Source organism: Ciconia boyciana, chromosome 2 (genome assembly GCF_034638445.1).
Source record: "Ciconia boyciana chromosome 2, ASM3463844v1, whole genome shotgun sequence".
Lineage (NCBI taxonomy): Eukaryota > Metazoa > Chordata > Aves > Ciconiiformes > Ciconiidae > Ciconia > Ciconia boyciana.
In genome coordinates this window covers 83,141,095-83,162,657 of record NC_132935.1, presented here as the reverse complement: position 1 = coordinate 83,162,657, position 21,563 = coordinate 83,141,095, and the positions used below count along the sequence as shown (strand labels likewise).

At 38.6% G+C, this 21,563-nt stretch overlaps 1 protein-coding gene across 1 annotated transcript in view; it reads left to right on the top strand.

The window, feature by feature from the left end:
- The window catches only part of MYO10 (myosin X), a 173,002-nt gene that overhangs the window by 144,003 nt on the left and 7,436 nt on the right, over positions 1–21,563 (top strand). The window contains exons 23-35 of the mRNA XM_072853128.1: positions 551–760; positions 1,064–1,103; positions 1,524–2,426; positions 3,702–3,825; positions 5,150–5,393; positions 7,691–7,786; positions 11,181–11,274; positions 12,060–12,115; positions 14,592–14,734; positions 15,190–15,384; positions 16,534–16,691; positions 17,925–18,048; positions 19,826–20,123. Of these exons, the coding sequence (XP_072709229.1) occupies positions 551–760; positions 1,064–1,103; positions 1,524–2,426; positions 3,702–3,825; positions 5,150–5,393; positions 7,691–7,786; positions 11,181–11,274; positions 12,060–12,115; positions 14,592–14,734; positions 15,190–15,384; positions 16,534–16,691; positions 17,925–18,048; positions 19,826–20,123 (2,685 nt within the window). The remainder of the gene's footprint in view (positions 1–550; positions 761–1,063; positions 1,104–1,523; positions 2,427–3,701; positions 3,826–5,149; positions 5,394–7,690; positions 7,787–11,180; positions 11,275–12,059; positions 12,116–14,591; positions 14,735–15,189; positions 15,385–16,533; positions 16,692–17,924; positions 18,049–19,825; positions 20,124–21,563) is intronic.

Sequence of the window (21,563 nt, the reverse complement as noted above, 5' to 3'; positions counted from 1 at the left end):
GTTGCTCATCCCATCTGTTTATTGCTCTGCTTTTTCTACGAATCAGTTGAGGACAGTTTAAGGAAACTTGTTTGCATAATGAGGTAATTTCTCTTCATGTGTATATTAGTCTTGTCCTTACATTCTGACCAGTATGTTATTTAAAAACTATATTCCTTTTTTAATGACAGAGCTATCCTGCTGTTCATGATCTTTCTTTTCAGAGATGTGGGATGACTATGTATGTATATTCTTTCTTTGCATGTATGCACGCACATGCACAGAGCTGTCCTTTTAGCATCTCCTCATCAGGGGCATAAGAACATGTAAGACAAGTAATGTGCATTTCCTTAATGAAGACACAGACAGCACTGTCATAGAAATGAGATAATCTCTTTCCTCTCCTAGGGAGGAGAATGTGAACAAGAATGGGGAAACAATCACAGAGCTAGAAATAATAAATTGTTTTACTACCATGGGCTCATTATTGCAGGTCACCACGGCAAGACCTCTCGCGACTGCTCGTTAGTTCCTTGTTTCCTTAGAAATTTGTTTTTTCTTTTTCTCCCAGAAAGCGGTATAGAAAGATTCTCTACTATGTGGTTGTGATACAGAAGAACTACAGAGCATTCTGCGGTAGGAAAAAGTTCCTGTGCCTGAAGAAAGCAGCCATAATCCTTCAGAAGCAGCGGCGAGGCCAGCTTGCTCGACGTGTTTACAGGGAGCGACTAGAGGAGAAGCGGAGACAAGAGGAGGAAAGAAGAAAAGAGGAGGAAGAAAGGTGCAGTATGCTGTTTCCATCACTCTCCTGTCTGTGCCATATTAGGTTTTGCTCTGAATAGCATTTGTTTCAGGCTATTCTTGACCAAGTGATTTTGGAAACCTTTGCTTCTTTTGCTAAAAGATGCATGTGGCCGTTATGGTAGTTTCATATTCACAAACATATCCTTGGTGACCTTATTTTTGGCTATCTTTTCCATGAGGCAGATGATATCTCTCAAGTTGAGCTATTGCCCTAGCGAAGGTATGTGATGAGCTTATGTTGGGCTTCATTTACTAACTTCTTTTCTCCCCTCACTTTTAGGGAAAGACAAAGGCAAGAAGCAGAGCGTCTTGCCCAGCAGGTAAATGATATTCTTAATGCTTTCAGCCATCCTGTTTATTTGACTATCTCAACCCAGCCATTAAAAAAATAAAAGGCATCTGTGGCATTTAAACTAAACTTATTACAGCAGTTGGCAGATAAAGCCAAAGGAAACTTGATACAGTTGTTTGCATGGAAATTTCTTTCACCTCATGCTTCATTTAATTTCTGGCAAAGATTGAACTTTGTGCACATACTTGAGCTTTCCAGTATCTGCGAGCAAATGTAATCATACTTTCGTTTTTCTTTTTCTTTCCTTTTCTTTCTGATGAAAGAATAAGGGTCCTTTTAAATGAACAGCATGGTGGGAGCATAGTGCTTTGGAAATAATTTTAAAAAGGAATCTTGCACTGGGAGGTTTTATTTTATTTTATTTTTTTAAATTTTATTTTGAATGCAGGCTGAAGAAGAAAGAAAGAAGCAGGAACTGGCAGCCATTCAGAAAGCCCAGAAGGAGGCAGAGCTGAAGCAAGAGGTGGAGAAGCAGAAAGAAAGCAGGCAGGTAGAAGAAATCCTGCGTCTGGAAAAAGAAATTGAAGACCTGCAGCGCGTGAAGAAGCAGCAGGAGCTGTCCTTGACAGAGGCTTCATTACAGAGGCTGCAGCAGCTTCGAGATGAGGAACTCCGGCGGCTGGAGGACGAAGCATGTCGAGCAGCCCAGGAGTTCCTGGAATCTCTGAACTTTGATGAGATTGATGAATGTGTCCGAAACATTGAGAGGTCTCTCTCTGTAGGCAATGGGTATCCTGCTGAGCTGACTGAACAGACTGGAAATGCCTGCAGTGAAAAGCCCAATTTTAACTTCAGCCAGCCATATCCTGAGGAGGAGGTAGATGAGGGCTTTGAAGCTGATGACGATGCATTTAAGGATTCGCCCAACCCAAGCGAGCATGGCCATTCTGATCAAAGGACCAGTGGCATCAGAACAAGCGATGATTCCTCAGAAGAGGATCCCTATATGAATGATACTGTGGTGCCAACAATTCCTGCTGCTAGCAACACCATGCTTATACCTCCTACCCATGATACAGTCAGTCTCCACAACTCTTCAAGTGGTGAATCCACATACTGCATGCCAGAAAATGTATCGTGTAGACCCCCGAATTCTGTGGAACTTATTTCTCCCGATGGAGACTATGATTACGACCAAGATGATTATGAAGATGGTGCTATTACTTCTGGTAGCAGTGTGACCTTCTCTAATTCGCACAGTAGCCAGTGGTCACCGGACTACCGATGCTCAGTGGGGACATACAACAGTTCTGGAGCATACCGATTTAGCTCTGAAGGAGCTCAGTCTTCTGTAAGTATCATTGTTTTTATTATCTAATAATTGATATGTGCTTTCTGGTTATTTTTTTCCACTCTGCAGCCCTAGAGTCACTGTAGCTGTTCTTACAAATGTCTGCGTTGTGTAGTTTGACTTGCTTAGACTGCATATGGACATAGTTGTCTGTTGCCATCTAGATGCCACTGGGGTGAGTGCATTAGAGTTAGAGGCAGCTCAGATGCTGCTTGCAGTCCTAGGCTTATGCAAGGATATGGTTCCGTCTGTTTTAATGCAGAACTGCACGTTATTTGGTGACAAACTCAGTGCATGGCCTTGGGTGCAATTCATAAGCAAAATTCTTCTCTGTGTGTGTGTTTTCGATAGCATGGTGGGGAATTGATTTCAGAAAAAAACAGATTCAGTTATGCGTGCAAGTTGCAACAGTATGGAATAAGCTGCTTGCAGAAGTCACTGAAATGCCAGGTGTATTTTGAGATGACTTGGAGAGTAAATTTCACATGATGGCAAATATTAGAATTAGTGAGGCAGACACTCATACTGAAGAGCTCTTTTTCAGTGCTGTTTACCGAGTATACTGAGGGCTTCACTCTTACAAGTATTTTTGGAAGAATATGATTTCCTCAACCACTCGCAGAATACTTCTGTGAGACTGTGTGGCTGGGAAAGCGAAAAAGTATTTCAGCAACACTGACTTATTTGGAAGGAAAATGTTAACACGAAAATATCTATTATGGTTGAGGTAATGGAAACCAGTCAAAGAGCCATCACGGTTGTTGGGATAAGTTGACAGTTCTTGCCTAAAAGGAGAATGCTTTTAGCTGTCTCTGTTGAGGACCCCTTCCTGTTGCTTGACACTGGGTGTGTGTCAGATACAGAACAGAAATTCTGATTATTTGAGGCGAGGGTGGAGGAAAGCTATTACCACAGCTTGTGGGATATGTTTCTTTTCCAAGACTTCTCTAAACTGTTACCCACAGCACTTCAATGATGGAGGGAGGTAGCACAAGGTAGCATACCCTGGCCGTGCTCTTGCAAAGGGATCACTTTCCTGAGCAGCTACAAAGCTGTTTCATAGATTTGTTACATGACATTAGGGCTAGTGTGTAATCAAACAGTTCAAGCTGCAACTTACTACGATGTACTCCTTCCTTTGTTAGCTGGATGAAAACCAGTGAGGAATCATGTTCTTTCAATACATCATAAAATGTTTTAGCTGAAGGCTTCTAACAATTCTATCTAAACTCTTTCCTGAGAGATCATTTTACCTTTATTTCCTTTCTTCTGTAGTTCGAGGACAGCGAAGAAGATTTTGACTCCAGGTTTGATACAGATGATGAACTTTCCTACCGGAGGGATTCAGTCTATAGCTGTGTCAGCCTGCCCTACTTTCACAGCTTTCTGTACATGAAAGGTACTGGGTGAATCAGAATTTGCTAAATACACAAAATAACTGGAAATGTTTATTATACCTTGCACTCCAATTCCTGTAGAGTTAAGCCATTTTCTTATTTTTCAAAGGGTGATGGAAAAGTAACTTAACTTAATTTGAGCTGCTCTCAAATTAAGTTACTTGCAGTGGCTTACATCTAGCAGTGTTTTCCCCTCTGCAAAGGAACATCAACATTTTGGGCTGCCTCTGTTTCATTTTACATCTTTGCTGGCTCGTAAACAATGGAATATCCAGTATAAATATAGCCAAATAACTCACAAAGTCAGATTGTACCAAATTTTGAGGAAAGCTGATTCCTGCTCCCAAAACCTTGTAACATAGACAGCATTCTGCATTGCAGACCAGTTTTAGTGACCTCAGTCGACTTTCATTTTGGATCCGAAAGACACAAAGAAGGATATGTGTAGCCAAGGGGCGTGAGAGACTCTGAAAGAATATACACAGGAGTTCTCTGGTTAAGATTCTTGGTTTTATCTTCTGATGATTGATAGTAAATTATAATCTAGATGAATCCTTGTATGATACCCATCACTGTAGCATAGCTTATTTTCCTGGAATAGGAGCAGTGATGAATGTGTGCATAGAGTGTCTGTGTGAAAAATAATGCAGTCATCACTAGCATGGCTTTTACTTTCTGACATAGTTAGCAATAAGTTTTTGTGGAATGACAGGAGTATATTGGTTTGATTAAGGTTTTTATGACTGTGATGTAGCTACAGTGCAAGGTGTATTGTCTACTGTAACAAAACTCACAAGAAGTTGAGACAGTATAGCCACACGTCGGTATGACTGAGCTCACACTGGTATATTTCCTACTCTGAGTATAGCTTTTCCGGGTTTTGTGGTTTTGGGTTGAACATTTTTACCTCCTAATAACCTGGAGAGAGGAAAGATTTTAACACTAAACTTCTCTTAGATGATCATTGAGATACATTGGAAACAGTGTTAAAGATCTGATTCTCATATGCAATAAGACTTTTTAATAATTTATTATTTATTATATCTATGATATGTATAAGTATATATAATTATATGTATGTTACATATATGTTTTTGTTATATAGAGATTTATTATAATTTATAATTTAAGGGTCTTTAGATTGTCAACAATATTGATGGCCTTAAGGATATGCAAAAATGAGATCTTTGGCTTACAGCAGAGACTCAGTTTAAGTACAGCATTGTTGGTCAGCATCTTCCAGCGTTAGTTTGGTCACAGCTTCTGTTGTATAGTATAATTGTTTGTCTTAACTATGTATAAGCCCACATCTGTCTCTCCTGCCAGGTGGCTTAATAAACACATGGAAGCGACGCTGGTGTGTCCTGAAAGATGAGACCTTCCTGTGGTTTCGTTCCAAGCAGGAAGCACTTAAGCAGGGTTGGCTTCACAAAAAGGGGGGTGGATCATCTACGCTTTCCAGAAGGAACTGGAAGAAACGATGGTTTGTTCTCAGACAGTCCAGGTTGATGTACTTTGAAAATGACAGTGAAGAAAAGCTAAAGGGTGCCATTGATGTCCGAACAGCCAAGTAGGTTTATATGTGTTTATATGTTAGCCATAGATCCTCCTAAATACTTCTTGGGGTTTAATCTGGGAAGATGTTGAGTGCCCTGCCTTCAAATTGTGTGAATGCAAGCATGAGAGTGTGTGTGTTGAAGGTATTGAAAGCAAGTGTTGTCCTTGCTTGGCTCTCTCTTAAGTCTACAGAGTCCTCCAGAGCTAAGCCAGTGCCTAATACTTCAGAAAACTGCTGCTATAATGAACCCATCTATGCTTTCTCCCAGACTAGAGGCCCTACTTAGTCTGTAATGATTCCCAAGGAAATTTGGGGCATGTTGCCAAGTCCATAGCTGCAGGCAAACCTAGAATGGAGAGGGTGGAATAAACAGGCCCTGAATATATTTAAGTTAGCATGGGTCAAAGCTGTATCTTCTGTATGCACTTACAATTTTTTTAATGTTTGAAATAATTGTGGTAGTGGTAGAAAACTCTTTAAAATGCATATATTCATTTAAAAAGAATAGAATTACTAAACCTAACTTAATAACTTATGTCTTGCTAACTAAATTCCTTAAAATTCTATGCTTCCTGAAGCATGCATCAAAAAAGTTTTCTACGGGATGGTATTTTCCCTTCTAGACAGTCAGTATGCTTTATGAACTTAGGGATTATCTAACTAATTTAAAAATGAGAGTGTGCTAACATTGGTAGTCTCATTTCTGTATAAAAGTGTACCTAAGCTTTCTTCCAAAGTAGAGAAAAATAGAAATGGCTGTAGCACTTGTTTCCACTCTGCTCCTTATAATCTGCAACTATCCATTTTATTTTGTTAATTTAACAGAGTACCTAAACTAAATTGAAAGCTTAGATTAATCTTTTCTTTGGAAGTCCTGGCTTGAGCCTGATTTCAGGTAGGACAAAGTAAATAGTTTCAGTGAGCTTCCTGACTTGCTCTTGTAAAACCAGTGGGCTGCTGGCTGTCAAGTAAATCTCTGAATAGAGACTGACGTTCCCACCACAACTTTTTTTGTTGAAACTGAATTTGACTCTCTCATGTACCATAGCATTTATTTAGCATATTTTTCTAATGTGTTTAAAGCCTTTATTTTTTGTTATCAACACATTGTTTCATTGACTGTGCCCTATAGAAGTTCTTTGCTGAACATACCTTTAAAGTTGTCAGGTAAAGGTTGTTGAACCTAACTTGAACTGTAGGTTCAATCAATGACTATTCATGTATAAAATAGCTAAAAGAAAGGGTACTTGTATTTAAAGACCTGTATGTCATGAGAAATAAGCAATAGCTTTTCTAGGTAACTTTAATATTCACTGAGTGCATTCCTAACATATCATGCAACTTACATATTTCACCACTCCATATTAGACACCCCATTCAAATTAAATAAATCTTAGGCAGATTCACTTAAAACACAGAACAGGGAGGTATTCTGTTGAACACTGTTATTGGGAGGGAAGGAAGCCAAATTAAAGAAAACAGTACAGAATTACAGCTTTTTGTTTTAATAGCAGATAAATTGTCCTCATGAGTCTGATAAGTAGAGCTCGTATATATTGTTTATAGGATAGAGATTTATGAGAATAGTATAGCTGATAAGGAAGTCTAGCTAGTTAAGGAAATAATAAGCTTCAGACAAATACAGTAAAACAGCAAAAAGGAAATCAAGTTGCTTTCTTAAGCTTCAGGAAAACCTGATGTAATACTTAAATTACTTCTTAAAAATCATGTGCTTTGTGTTCATGATTATTTAATATATCGATACTTAGATGTCCAAACTACAAATTAGAAAGATGTAATTTTTCAGCAGATGAGTCAGCTTTTTCTGGAAGTCGTATTTGGAATTGTCTTTATGCTAACTCACAACCACACAGAATCACTAATCCAGGTTCTGTTTGCTTTTTGTTTTTAATCTTCAAGAGCTTTCTTTTTACCACTCCAAAAATTACTTGGGTATGCAATCAGTTCAGAAATATATCCATTTCTCAAATCAGTTATCCTTGCCTCTCTTGAGGTTTGATAATGCTTTTTCTTTAGTTCTTATTAAAACAATAACAGAATAGTCAACTTGGTATAGTGACATTCATAGTAGTTTGAATATTTGTACCATATAGGCAGAAAACACAACAGCTATGGTTTGGTGAATTAATACTGTCTGATAAATCACATTGTGAGTCTTGCAAATGAACCTGATTAAGGCTGACTGCTGTTATTTTAAGTATCAGTAGTTTGTGAGCCTCTCAGCAGAACAGAATTTTCAAAGTCTTGACAATCGCTAATGCTCAGTCTTGGTGTTGGCTTCTTTTCAGAGAGATTGTTGATAATACAGGCAAAGAAAATGGTATTGATCTAATAATGGGTGATAGGACCTACCACTTAATTGCTGAGTCTCCTGAGGATGCAAGGTATGAAAATCATCAAGCCTTTTTCTTGCCCTTTCTTGCCCTTGCCCTTGCCCTTTTTTAACCTCTATGCCATTCCGCCTTGTGCTTGTCATTAATTTGTTTGCCCACTGTTACAAAATATTCAGGCTGTGCGATACACATTGCATTTAACACTTTTTCAGAAGGCCTGCTGAGAAGAAAATCTTGTGGCAGAACATTCCTGGGAAGAGTCAGACTGCCAATGAAAATTTGCCTAGAACTTGGCTGTTACCCATTTATTAACTTTCTGAAATACAGTATGTCTGTAGAGAGGCAGTCATCAGCCATTGATGCTTGTCTTGTGCATTAGCCTGCTGTGTTTAGCTGCATAGATTATATCAATATTTAAGACGCTGTAACCTGCCTGAAATAAAGTACTGTTCTTTAGGGTTGGGGTCTGTTTGCCTAAGCAGAGCCTAAAATTTTTTCAGATAAAGGTTGTAATGTGGTCACTGGTTTTTGAGTGAAAGTGTGTTCATTAATAAGAAGAGTGTGCAACAGAGTGTTTCGCTTTCTGCTGATTTAAAAAGGGTCTTGCTTTTGTTGCTAAAGGATCCATATCAGACTGTAAGGGGAGAGTGGTAGGTGAGGAGCGAGCTTGACTTGTCAGATCAGTTGTAGTACATCTTTTTTTTAAAAAAAAAAATCCCCACACTACAGTTCATATGAGATAATAATATGCTTGCCCATAAAAATCAAGCATTTAAATAAAGTGAACTTAGTAATCAAAGCTTATTACCCACTGCCTTGCTGCCCCAAGGCCAGAATACAGGATGCCTATGTCAACATCACTTGAGCTAGTTTTGCTCTGAAGCCTTGAAAGTTGCTTTGTATTCCATTCTTTTTAAAGGTATAATACCTTCCTGTATCACAGAACCCTGAGTATAAATGTAGCAATGCCTACAATGCAGAATCATTTTTCATTTTTTAGGCATCCTTAAAATTACCCTTGAAATAAGTATGAGCTTTTCAGTACTTATTGTTAAGATTCTTGTGTGATGTGAGTATATTTTAAAATGAAGGCTTAGCTAAAGTCTCTTCTGTTAGACTTGTGTGCATGCCCTAGGGGCCAATAAGAAATGATCAGCATAAAGACTTGTCTGTTGTCATGCATCTCTCATTTTTTTCTTAAATGTGGAGGAGGAGAAACTATACGCTATTGTTGTGTATAGTACTCATAACACACCATCCAGATTAAATACTTCTTACCAGTGTATTTCATGTTTCTTTTTTCTCAGTCATCCCAGAAAACTTTAATGAGGGAGGTGTGTAAGGATTTGCAGATGGGCTTAAGAAAAAGCCTCGTTAATGTTTGGCATTGTTAAAAGTGAAGTATGAAATTATTGGACTGTGTTGGTTCTGGATTTGCTATTGAAAAAAAATATTTTGTACATGGGCTAGATCATGATGTGAGGTTGCTTTTTGTTCAAATGATGGGAAAAAGCAAGAGAAACCTGACATGCCCCCTAAAAGAGGTATTACTATTTTGATCATGGAAGTGTATTTGAGGAAAGAAGTAATGCTTCAGTGGGCAGCCATTGCTGAGGGTTTATTCCTTTCAAACCCCTACTCTGTCTTTTTCCCTGTCCCTGGGTTCTAGGACTCAGCTGAAAACCAAAGGAGGTCCTGAGAGGGAAGAAATCAAAAGGAGAGTAAAATCTGCCTTTGTCTTTTGCAAAGTGCCACAATTAATTTCATTTTCATTGTTTACAGAAAGATTACATGAAATTCTGAAAACTCTGAATTGTTCTTTAAAATCCAATAATAAATTATTACTAACAGTGTATACAGTGCTATGAAGGCTTTTTTTGTTTTTAAATAGAAGATTGACATTTAAATACATTTGCAATTCCTGAACCCAAAAAGGGAAGCTGAATTTAATTTGTGGGAATCTTTTGGTAGATGGGGTTTAGTTTTCTTCAGCTGATGGTTCCTTCTCTTTAGATGACCCTTCCCTCGTTTTGAGGGGTTTTCAGTGACCTTGTCTTACATCCAGCAAAGTAAGTGTTAAGCACAACCTCTCTCTGGGTATCTCTGAGTCTTAACAGAGGAATCAGAACTAAATATGTTCTCATCTTCTTTATTGTCAGGCACTCTAAATCTTTGTTTTTCTTCATGCCTTGCATTGTTTCTAATGAAAGCATAAGCTGTTAGAAAGGATTTAGGATATGGCAGCAATGGTACTGTTTGACAGATTACACAGGTTTTCTCAAGCTATTTTGGCTGTTCGGTTTCCAGATATCCAAATTATGGGGAACAGTTGGCTTCTGAGTGCTGGAGTTAAGGAGGCAGCACTTCAGTGTCATAGGCATCAATTCTGTGACTATAAGCACTTGCAGAAAAGATAGCTTTATATTTTTTTATATTTATAGTTTTGCATTTGTTTCCTCAACCTGGTGGTGGTGGAGAAGCCTCTGCAGAAAAGTGAGGAGTCTGTTTTAAAAGCTGGGCTTTTGAGCCCTCTGAAAACTTGGCCCCAGGTGGTTTTCATTAGAATGGCAAATTCATATCTCAAAGAATGGCATTCAGGAACCTGCTGAACAGGCCATGCTCTGCCCTCAGATTTCAGTGGGATTGCTTAGAGCAGTTGAGCTTTATCATATACAAGTGCCAGGAGGGTAGAGATTTCCCAGAAGCAGAAGGTGTGGTTGGAATAAAATCCTTCTGCAATTGTTGCTCAGCGGTAGGGGCTGAAGTACTGGAAACCTCTCTGCTGGTTTTCCTGTTGTGGATATATACAAGGCTACTGGAGTGGCACAGATTGTCTCTGGTTCAACTTCACTGGTCCTTCCAGCAGCTGGACTTTCCAATGCTCCATAGGGAACAAAAAATGTAGAGGTATTTGCTTGGGGTTTTTATTCTTTTTCCCCTCTCAATTGTGCTTCTGCAGAGGACTTGATGGACTTGGGTGGTCTTTGCAGAAGTATCATTGTAAGAAACTATTCCCAGTCACGCTATCAGTGCAGGAGAATTTATAATCTGAACGTTGGGTTTCCCATTACAGGCTTTGTGTGTAGCTAGTAATGTATTTTTTTCCAGATGAAATGTGTGGAATGTGTTATAAATGCTCTCTAAGTACTCAGATGTTTCAGTGTGCTTACTGCCAGTTTTTCAGAGATGCCACTTTTTGTACAAGGTATTTGTCTTTAGGAAGAAGGGTATGACATGAGCTTGGATGGGAGATCTGGAGGGGCTTGTTTGTACCCTGTGCTACTTGAACTGACATAAAGCCTTGCTGCTTTTATGCATGTTAACAAAAGGAATCTTAAGCAATTTCAAAAACCTGCAGAACCTGCTAGATCTCTGCAGAACAAAGGTGACAAAAGGCTTGTGCAGAAGCAACATTTTACTTACACTGCTGCCTTTCTCTTCACAGCCAGTGGTTTAGTGTACTGAGTCAAGTCCATGCGTCCACAGAGCAAGAGATCCGAGAGATGCATGATGAGCAGGCAAACCCACAGAATGCTGTGGTAAGTCTAAATCTGAAGAACTTGTCAAAGCAAGTATTTCTTAGAAAACAAGGAGCACTGTGGTGGCCGCAGCTTCTGAGAGTCACAACCTGGGTTTCCTTAAATGCAGTGGTAGCTGTGACACTGGCTAGAAGCTCCATGTCCTTGACCCTGTAGCTATATGAGAGGAGAGTCTGACTTCTGATTCCTCTCCCGTCATTCACCTTGATGAAAAATGAGTGTTGGTTTTGAGGGTGTTTTTTTCTGGTCCAGTTCCCTATCATACCACAGTGTATGCTTGCGTTTGAAGTTTTGCAAAGATACAGTTAATGAGTAAATTAAAAACCCAGGAGTAGAAAATTGGAGATTTCTCTGGTCCTGCATTTATCATTCTATACAACATACACTGGGAATAAGTGGGATAAATTTGGAACCTACTATCAAGCAAAGGGAAATAAAAACTTCTGCTTAATGGCTTCAGAAGTTCATTCTGAGAGGATGCCATTTATATTGGGATGGCACTTTTAGGTGAAAAATTCAAGCAGGTTTGGAAGCATAGAAAAATAAGAGCAGTTTTTGAGCTGCCTCCAGCTTAACTAGAGATAATCTTTTATTGGATCTGTTTATCTGAGTCTCTTAGTTTTCCCCTCAGCAGTTTTAATGGTTAAGAGAAACTGATGCCCAAATCTGCAGTTCATTTTGCGTGATCAAAGCTGCTGCTCCTGTTGCCTGTCTCTGAGGAGACTACTGTGAGTAATGTAATAGTAAATGTCTTCCTCCTCTTCTGACTGGATATTTGTTTATAGGGTACACTCGATGTAGGACTAATTGACTCTGTCTGTGCTGCTGACAATCCAGATAGGTAAGTCAGAACCATGCCTGGTGACTTTCTTTTTCTCCTTTCTCTAGCCAAAATCAAATGCTTTATACTTTAGTCTCTATATTCTACTGACCAACCATGCATTAAAGTGATTCATTATTGTCTCCCTTTTCATAGTACTAAACACCACATGTTAAAACATGGAATAGGAATCGCGGTGTTTTTTGTGGGGCCTTCACTGACTTCCCTGATGCTGCTTCATATATGAACTGTTCAGCTACTAAAGTGATCCAAAAGTAGATTAAGTATTATTTCATTCATTTATACAAGTAAAGCTCCTGAAAAACAGCAGCTTATTTTTGAGTCCTTTAGCAATATAGTAGGCAGAAAAAATCATTTGACCATTTTTCTGTTCAGCTTCTCAGGCAAGAATGTTGTATTCTACAAGGATGAGAATTATTTCCCAGAATAAAAATGTCTTATAACAAATAAGACAATGCGGGAAAAACTAAAAAACAACCATCAGGATATTTTTATTGCTTGAACAAGTAACAGTGTTTTGGGAGATAAAAAGTAATCTGGGTTCAGGCTATGACTCTGGTTATAAGGTTACTGGCTGCGAGGTATTATTTGTACTGTAGGAATTCATTCCAGTCTCCTTATTGCACATGTGTGAAACAGCTGGGTTTAAGTTACTGCTTTGTCCTTGGCCTGCCAAGACACTGATACCACAAGTAACTGTGATTATAAGCCCAGGTTTCCTAAACAACACAACACAAATGTCCAGAGCTTTCAAACTTTTACGTTAGAAATTTACATTTCTCCTGTAAGAGAGAATTTACATTACAGGAGAATTTACATTTCTCCTGTAAGCATTTTTCACACAGATTTTTTTTTTCTTCTCTTTTATTTTTTTTTTTTTTAATTCTCTGAGTCTAAGTCAATGATGGAAGGCTTTTCAATTAAGAAACAAATTTGACTAATACAAGCAATAGATTATTTTTGTCTTGACACATATGAACCCACTACTGCAAGCTCAAAAGAGAGAAGCTCAGCAGAGAGCCCTTTGAATCTGTATTCAGAAAGATTCCCAAGAATGGGGCTTCCATTATTTTCCTAAACTAGGAGGAGGAGAGGGGAGCCTGGAAGGTTGGCTACTGTTGATCATAGCCTCCTGCTTGATAGCATGATCTACCTTAGTTTATCCCTTAGTGTTCTCCTTTTTCAGTTCTCTTGCTACAGCTCATCTATAGCTTGTGTCCTGTGTATCACATTATCCAGCTTTCTAGAGTGTGCTTCATGTAGCTCGGTCTAAAGCTGCCTCCTCCTCACACATTTTAAAACATGGTCAACGAAATTCTTCTGTTCGGTTCACATGCCCACTTGTTTCCTCATCCACCACTCTTCCTGAATAGTGTAGCACTTCAGCACCCCAGTGAGTGTGACCAAAACGTTGGAATCTGATCGCTCCTTTACCCCCTTCTATGGCACTGGTGAGCACTAGCTGTAGGTAACTCTTCGTTAACTTTTAAGATAACTTACACACTTCTCATGTTACTTGATTTACTGTAACCTCCCTTCACACAGTTTTCTAATTTTTCCTCCTAATAATTTTATTTACTTTTTTCTTTATCCTGGCATCCATCTAGCTTTTACATGGCACACACCGTTTTTGGAGAATGGTATCGTATTTCGGTGAACCTCTCCATCCCCATAAACAATTTTTTGATTGGTTCTAATTTCTACCCAGTTAACTTCTTGCAAGAACTGTAAAAGGAAGGCCCATAACCTTCTCATGCATGGGGTGGCCCAGACTGCATTGTTCCCATTTTCTGCATCTGATACAGTTCTTAAAAACTGTGTGTGTTCCAGGATGAAAAAATTAATGGTAAAGAGTTAAAGCAAGTGTTTGTAGACTGAAAAACCTGCCTCTCTAATCCAGAGAGCCATCAGCACAGTTCACTTGGGCTAGTTCTTCATGCTTCAGTGAACCCTGGTGTAGGATTGGGTAAAAGCCAGACTCTCATTAAAAATAGATTGCACTCTCTGCGAATTGGGTTGCACTGCATTAAAAATAAAGGAATCTGTGTTCACATGCTGCTTCACTATAGACCTTTGTAAATTGTAATTGGTTTTAGCTAATGTAACTACTGAAGCAGACACTCTAAATAGATCTGACCCTGAAATAGAGTTCTGATTCACATCCAAAGCTGATTAAAGATTGGAGGTTTTTCTCACCATAGATTTATTCTGAGATAAGACAAGTTGCAATTTAATGTAAACTTTCCCACCATTCAGAGCCCTAGCATTTTGGTGTGAATCCAGCATAATTGAGTCTTTTCAGATGGTTAAATTTTTTTTTAGGTTTAGTGGTGTTGAAATAAATGCTTTAGAGGTGGACAGTATTTGTCTGAATAGAAAATGCAAACAACAGACAGTGTTTATGGTTATGGTGAGTGAGGTAAACAGTACATATGTTGATTGTAAAGGCTTTTTCCATCTTCATTTATTTTCATAGACCCAATTCATTCGTGATCATCACTGCTAATCGTGTTCTTCACTGTAATGCTGACACTCCTGAAGAGATGCATCACTGGATAACACTGCTCCAAAGGTCGAAGGGGGACACTAGAGTGGAGGGGCAAGAATTCATTGTGAGGGGTAAGAACTGAGTGGGGCAGAAACAAAGTAATTAACATCCATTAAGCTTTGAAGAGATTGTTCCCACAATACAATCTGAGTAATATGTTAACATTGCATGGCAGTGTTGGAGCCTCATCTTTGTACGGTGGAGTTTACTCACAAACTAATACAGCTGTAATTATATTCCTGCTATGCCATGTAAGAAAACACTGTAATGATGACAAAAGCATTTCTGTAAGTTGACAAAAGAATTATTCTAGGTAAACACCAAAGTTGAGAAGTTTTCATATTAACTTTATTATATCTTCATCATTTCATTGTTGGAGAATTTTACTCAAAGTTGTTTAATATGTGGCTAAACAATTCGCATCATATTTTTGTTGTTGTCGAAAGTATACAACTAACTTTTAACAACGTAATTTTGTCCAACTCTGTTTAACAAAAAAGTGTGATTCAAACTGTGTCTTTAACAGGATGGCTACACAAGGAAGTAAAGAACAACCCAAAGATGTCTTCATTGAAACTAAAGAAGCGTTGGTTTGTTTTGACGCACAATTCTTTGGACTACTACAAGAGTTCGGAGAAAAATGCTTTGAAATTGGGTACACTGGTCCTGAACAGCCTCTGCTCGGTGGTCCCACCTGATGAAAAAATCTTCAAAGAGACAGGTAATTGTTTGCTCTTGTTCAAATATGCTTTCAGTTGCCTTCTATCCTACTACCTAGTAATGCAACAAACAGTGCATAGGAGTATTTTAAATGGATTATTATGATTGCAGTTTGACGAACAAATCGAGTTCCTAAGTCACTGAGGCATTTTACGGGAATTACTGGGCAAAAAACCAGAGGTAATAATGTCTACAGGAGTAAATCTTGTTCTCACCAACATTCGAGTTATTGTAGACTCCTACTGCTGCTAAGTTAGTGTGAATACTTAATGCTTACACATCAAAGACCTGGGGAAGGACATACGGGTAGCACCCTCCTCATACTTTATTTTATGTGCTGAGGAACTATGAGGACTAACATTCGTGGAGCAAGTATAGGGAGATCTAGAGTAAGAGTCCAGTTTGTGCTAACCTACATACTGCATCTGAGTCAGCTCCCCTGTGCCTTTTCAAAACTGGTTTTCAACTCGGAAGTGGCTGTTTGCAAATGAGAAGTGGCTGTTGACAGCCCTATATAATCTTATTGGGGTCACTGATGCTTCAAAGAGCCTTTCGCTAGTGAAAGATGAAATAGATTTTCTTTAATTGAATCTGCTTCATAAAAAGCCTACACAATGATGCAGAGAGAGAATTTGAACTGAAATGCTCTTCCTGTCACAGTTGCCACTTCATTGGTGTGAAATTAATGACATTTTACAGAAGAGGTAGTTCATGCTTTGTACCTGTTTGTATGTCTGCCACAGATGATGAGAGACTCTCACATACAAAGCAAGACTGTCTCAGATTTTCCTGTGACAGACAGCACTGGAGAAGTAGGGCCCACAAGCCACGAGTAGCTAAGAGTATTCTATAGTGTTGTCTTACAGTCACCTTTACTAAGATTACTGGATAAAATGGGAGGCTGCGTGATGGCAGTTGTACTCTGAGATTATTCCTAGGCTTTTTTAAAGGAGAGAATCTCCTTTAACACCATAGTATCTGTATTATGATACTTAATTACTTGTACAGCTTCTTAGTTCCTGAAAAACTGCCAGCATGATCCAGAATGCAGCACTCGGGGTCTGACAGGACTACAGCTGTTTTCAGATAAAAGTTGGGGTATTTATATAGATACAACTTCTATGATTAATAATTTTTACTGTTGTGCTAGGTTATTGGAATGTAACTGTATATGGACGCAAACATTGTTACCGCCTCTATACAAAATTGCTTAATGAGGCGACCCGCTGGTCAAGTGCCATCCAGAATGTGATTGACACAAAAGCACCAATTGATACTCCAACTCAGCAACTTATTCAGGATATTAAGGTAGGCACAAATAGGAGGGCGTGGGGTTGGAAAGAATGGTCGCTTAAATATCTGAAATCAGTCTCTCTTTTTATGTTGGCTTTGCCATACTTTCTGCCAAACCAGAAAATATGAGGGTTAATCACACAGTGACATGGACTGAAATTGTGGAACCTGAATGTATTCACTGACCTGATAAAGGAATGTGTGTCTAAACAGTAAAAGAACAAAGTATGAAGTGCAACTTGGCGGGCAAGAGGAATAACTTTTTTCCATGAAAACAGTAACAAGTTTTACTGGTTTGTGTAACTTGAGAGACATTGCTATACCAGGCAGTAGTGCGCAGTGTGCAGGTTCATGAGTTAGCAGACGTGTTTGGTTGTGTCCACAGTGAGCAGCACACCAGGATGTGGACTAGATATCTCCTGTGATTTTTTTCATTATGCTTCATTTCTTGTTCTGTGATAGCACAGGCTAAACATCTCATGTCTCTGCGTGATGAGAAACATATTCAATTAATGCTTACTGCTTTATGGTCCTGTTGGAGACATTGCATGCATAGCCAGAGAAGGTATTTCTGGAGATTTTGCTGATCTGCTTTCAGGAGAGAGGATGGTGATTCTCAGAAGAGACCAAAAAAAAAAGTATCAAGTCCTAAATCCCAAGACTATGAAGGCTGTTTTTCAGAGCAGTAGAAATATGTGGAAGTTCAGGATTGATAGAAGACAGTGGTCACACATCTGTCAAACTTGGCCTAAGAAAGAACAGTATTTAGATGTCAGAGTAGGTGCATCAGGTTTACAGCAGCAGTTTTTCTGGACTATTTTGTTATGGTAGCTCCTGTAGATTCTAACTAAAAAGGCCAATTGGTTATGCTGGAGAAATATTTTTAAATAAAACTTGAATACAGATGTCTTAATTCCAGTTATGAAATACTGGAGTAAAAACAATTTTAAAATGAAAACACACTTCAAAAAATTTCCTGAAACTTCATTTTTGCCTCCTGCAGCTCTGCTGTGGTTTGTTTTTTACTGCACAGATAAAGTAAGCTTATGCAAGGCCTGAGGTTGGCAGGTATTGAGCATTCATAGCGCACAGAGTGCCATGGGAGCCACAGTACTCACGACTGGATTTGGCACCAAATAGTGTTGATAACACTGATGACTGATTTTTTCACAGCCAACCTAAAGGCACAAAGCATTGCATTATTGTTAATGCTGGACCCCAAATCCTGCTTTTTTCTTACCCCAACAGGAAAACTGCCTGAATGCTGATGTGGTTGAACAGATTTATAAGAGAAACCCTATTCTCCGTTACACTCATCATCCGTTGCACTCGCCATTACTGCCATTGCCGTATGGGGACATCAATCTAAACTGTAAGTTTTTCAGTCATAGAAACAGTTTTCCTTATGAAAGACTAAACCAGAGGATGGGAGGTTTTAGTCAGTGGGCTATACTGAAGTAATGGTAGGCAAAATACATTTTTATAATACAAATAGACACATTTCCCTGTTCTCTTTCGGGAGGTAGAGAATAGCAGTTTGTCTAGCATAGAGCCATGGGCTTGTGGTGCTCCTGCATGGGTGTTACTGAAGGGAAGGTTGCTATTGCTGCTGTGATACAAGTTCATTACCCTCACCAACGCAGTTAAGACCACCAAGTTTGAAAACCCTTGCACTGAAATAAGCAACTAAACCCAATTCATTTAGTCTCCTTGAATCATATTCTCCTTCTCAAATTATTGTTGCTTCCTACCTCATGAGGGGAGCTGCAGCAGCCACAACTTCCAATTAACAACAAGTGTAGTTTCATCAGTTGTGACGGGAAGCATTATTTATGTGAAACAAGATTTGAGTGGACATTATTCTAAAAAGTAATGGGTCATTTACTCCTGAAACAGGTGTAATCATGTCTTTTAATATCCTTGGCTCAGTCACTAACTTAAAAGTCTTGTTTTGAATGAATGGTTCAGAGGTATTGATGGTTGTGAATTTGGTGTCCTTAAATGGATTTGCTTATCTTATTTTGCAACTGCATATTAAACAAGATATGACTCAGATCAGAAGTTTCATCCTTGGGAGCAGGGTGGGAGGTCACAGTTCATTAAAAGCTAAAGTATTTCAGGTAAGACTTCCTGAAAACTCAAGTGATATCCTTCTGCTCAAATGACAAGGAAAAGGAAAATCCTAGGAGAAACCTTTCCCTTCTCTTCCCCCTCCTCCTCCTGTACAGTGGCAAGGCACAGTTCTGATCTTCTCGGCACTTGGGCTGGTTGTCCCATGCAGCAGCGCAGCATGGTTGCTCTCAATTCCCCATGGACAGGAACAGCTAGCTCCCTCTGAGGTAGAAGTCTTGCCAAAGTCTTCCCATACTAAATGTAGCTCCACAGATGGACTGATGCTCAGTTATTGCCTTCACTTGCAGTTGAGTTTTAGTTATTTTCTGTAGTAGTATAATGTCAGGTTAGAAACTTAATATTCATAACACGTCTGTACTGTTTTGTGCTTTGATGGTTAGTAGGCCTAGCTGATTCAGACATCAGAGCAATCTCTTCCATCTCTTGAACCCAAGACCTGCATGGTGCTTTTAAGTAGATTGTGAAAGTTGTTCACCCACGCTGAATAACCTGCAGTACAAAAACAATCGCCACCTTTTCCAGCACTCAAAAAGCAAGTTGCAGTTTCATGGCAGTTATGTAGTTTAGTAGTATTGTTTGGGTTTAATTGAAATGCTATTGCTGTGATGCTGTGTATCTTTGTCACTTTCCATAATGCAGTCATGCTTTACCTCACTTATGATCTGATTAGATTTTCAGTTTCTTGTGACAGCGAAAAGTGATAGACACTTCAGCAGTGTGGATTGCTCTGGAAGGAAAATTCTCCATCAAAAAAACTCTGATCGAGCAAGATACACATTTTAAGTTATGTTGTCAGAAAATGTCAAAATGGGATTTCATTAAATTCAGATCAAATCTCAATAGCAAGATAGCTCATAAAATGCATTTGCATCATACATTTGAAATGGAAAAAATCCATTCTAATATCCTGCATAATAAGGGTCACAGAATAGCATTAAGCAATTCTTATGTTAAGCCTGAGTGCTTGCTCTTTCATATCTCAGTGTCACACCTTTCTCCCTATTTTTCTTTTGTAGTGCTGCAAGACAAAGGCTACACAACTCTGCAGGATGAAGCCATCAAGATATTTAATTCTTTACAGCAGCTGGAGTCTATGTCTGATCCCATCCCTATAATTCAAGGTATCCTCCAAACAGGACATGATTTACGACCTCTTCGAGATGAGCTCTACTGTCAGCTCATCAAGCAGACCAATAAAGTGCCTAACCCTGGGAGCGTGGGGAACCTGTATAGTTGGCAAATACTCACCTGCATGAGTTGCACATTTCTGCCAAGTCGCAGCATCCTCAAATATCTTAAATTCCATCTCAAAAGGTGAGAAACTTTGAACTACTAGGGCAAGATAAGAATTTTCTTCAGTCATTGTTTTCTTCCCCACAACTTGTCACAGTGTTTAAACATCTTAAAGTGAGACTTGAAGATGCATTCACTTAGTGAACTGGTTATGCCAAATAATGGATCTAAAAAAAATGTTGTAAGAAAAGCATGTATGGGTTGATCTAGGTGGAATTATTCTCATTTGAAGAATCAAGCAAAATCCCACTAAACTGAATGCATAATTTGCTAACATTGACCAGTGTTGGGGGCTTTCTGTAATTGTATAAAGTTGTGTAAATGACTTGCAGCCTGTACCCCCAGGTCCCATTCTCAACTGTCTAACCTGTTAAAAATTCTTCATCCTTCTTACCTTAGTTTTGTGAGGTATGCATCATGCACATAAAAGAACATTAGGATGTTTAAAGATGTATTTGAGGTAGAAATGTCTGTTTGCAAATCTAATTTTAAGACATTAGTGACCATTAAAAAAATAAGTAAGTCCTTTTTGACAGTTCAGCACTAACCAGAATGTAGAGTTCCTCTTGCTGTGATGCAGCAGAAGAATGCAAAGAGTGTGTCATTAGGAAAGTTAGTCTACTAACAACAAACTGTTCTCAGTAATTTAAGTCATGTCTGTGTTTGTGCTAGAGCATGGACTTTGTAAATCACTTTGCTGAATGTAATTATTTTATAAATATTTGTAAAATGCTTCTATTGAAGATATACCTTTCAACCAAAGTAAGATTAGTGAAACATAACTTTATGTAACTGTTAAAATAAAAAAATCCAACATTAATTCACTTTCTCAATTTAACTCAGTTCATAAACTGGTCTCCCTGTTAAAAAAATTGCAGCTGATAGAACATTTGTAGGTTGGTTTCAATATTACACATGCATAGTCATTTTACAGCATTGCTGTAATCCTGCAGTAATCTTTTCATGCCCTGTAGATCACGAATCACCATACTTCACGCAAACCTTAGTAGCTCTAAGAAGCTGGTATTTTATCACTGGAAATATTATAGAAACACTCTGTGCTGAAAGCCTACCTGAATTCAACAGTTTCCAATAATTAAGAGTTGAGTTCATTAAAGTTGTTAGTGAATACTCATAAGACTAACTGCTGAACAGTAAGGTCTAGAGAGAATCTTTAAGAAAATCAGGAATATAAATTGAGTATCCTAAGTGACACTATCACAAAACTAAGCAGTAAAAAATACGTTTTATTGCTTTTTTCTGCAGTACCTTAGTGCAGTTTTGTCTTCATTCAACAACTGTTATTGACAGAAAGGGGAGTTGATTACAAGATTTTTATAGTTATCTTGCTGTCAAATCTGAGTTGTTACAAGGTTCTGGTAGTTAATGCTATAAAGGTAGTTCAGTTTTTGCTTTCCATTAGGTTTGTAGAACAAAATGATGAATGCATGTAAGTTGTCC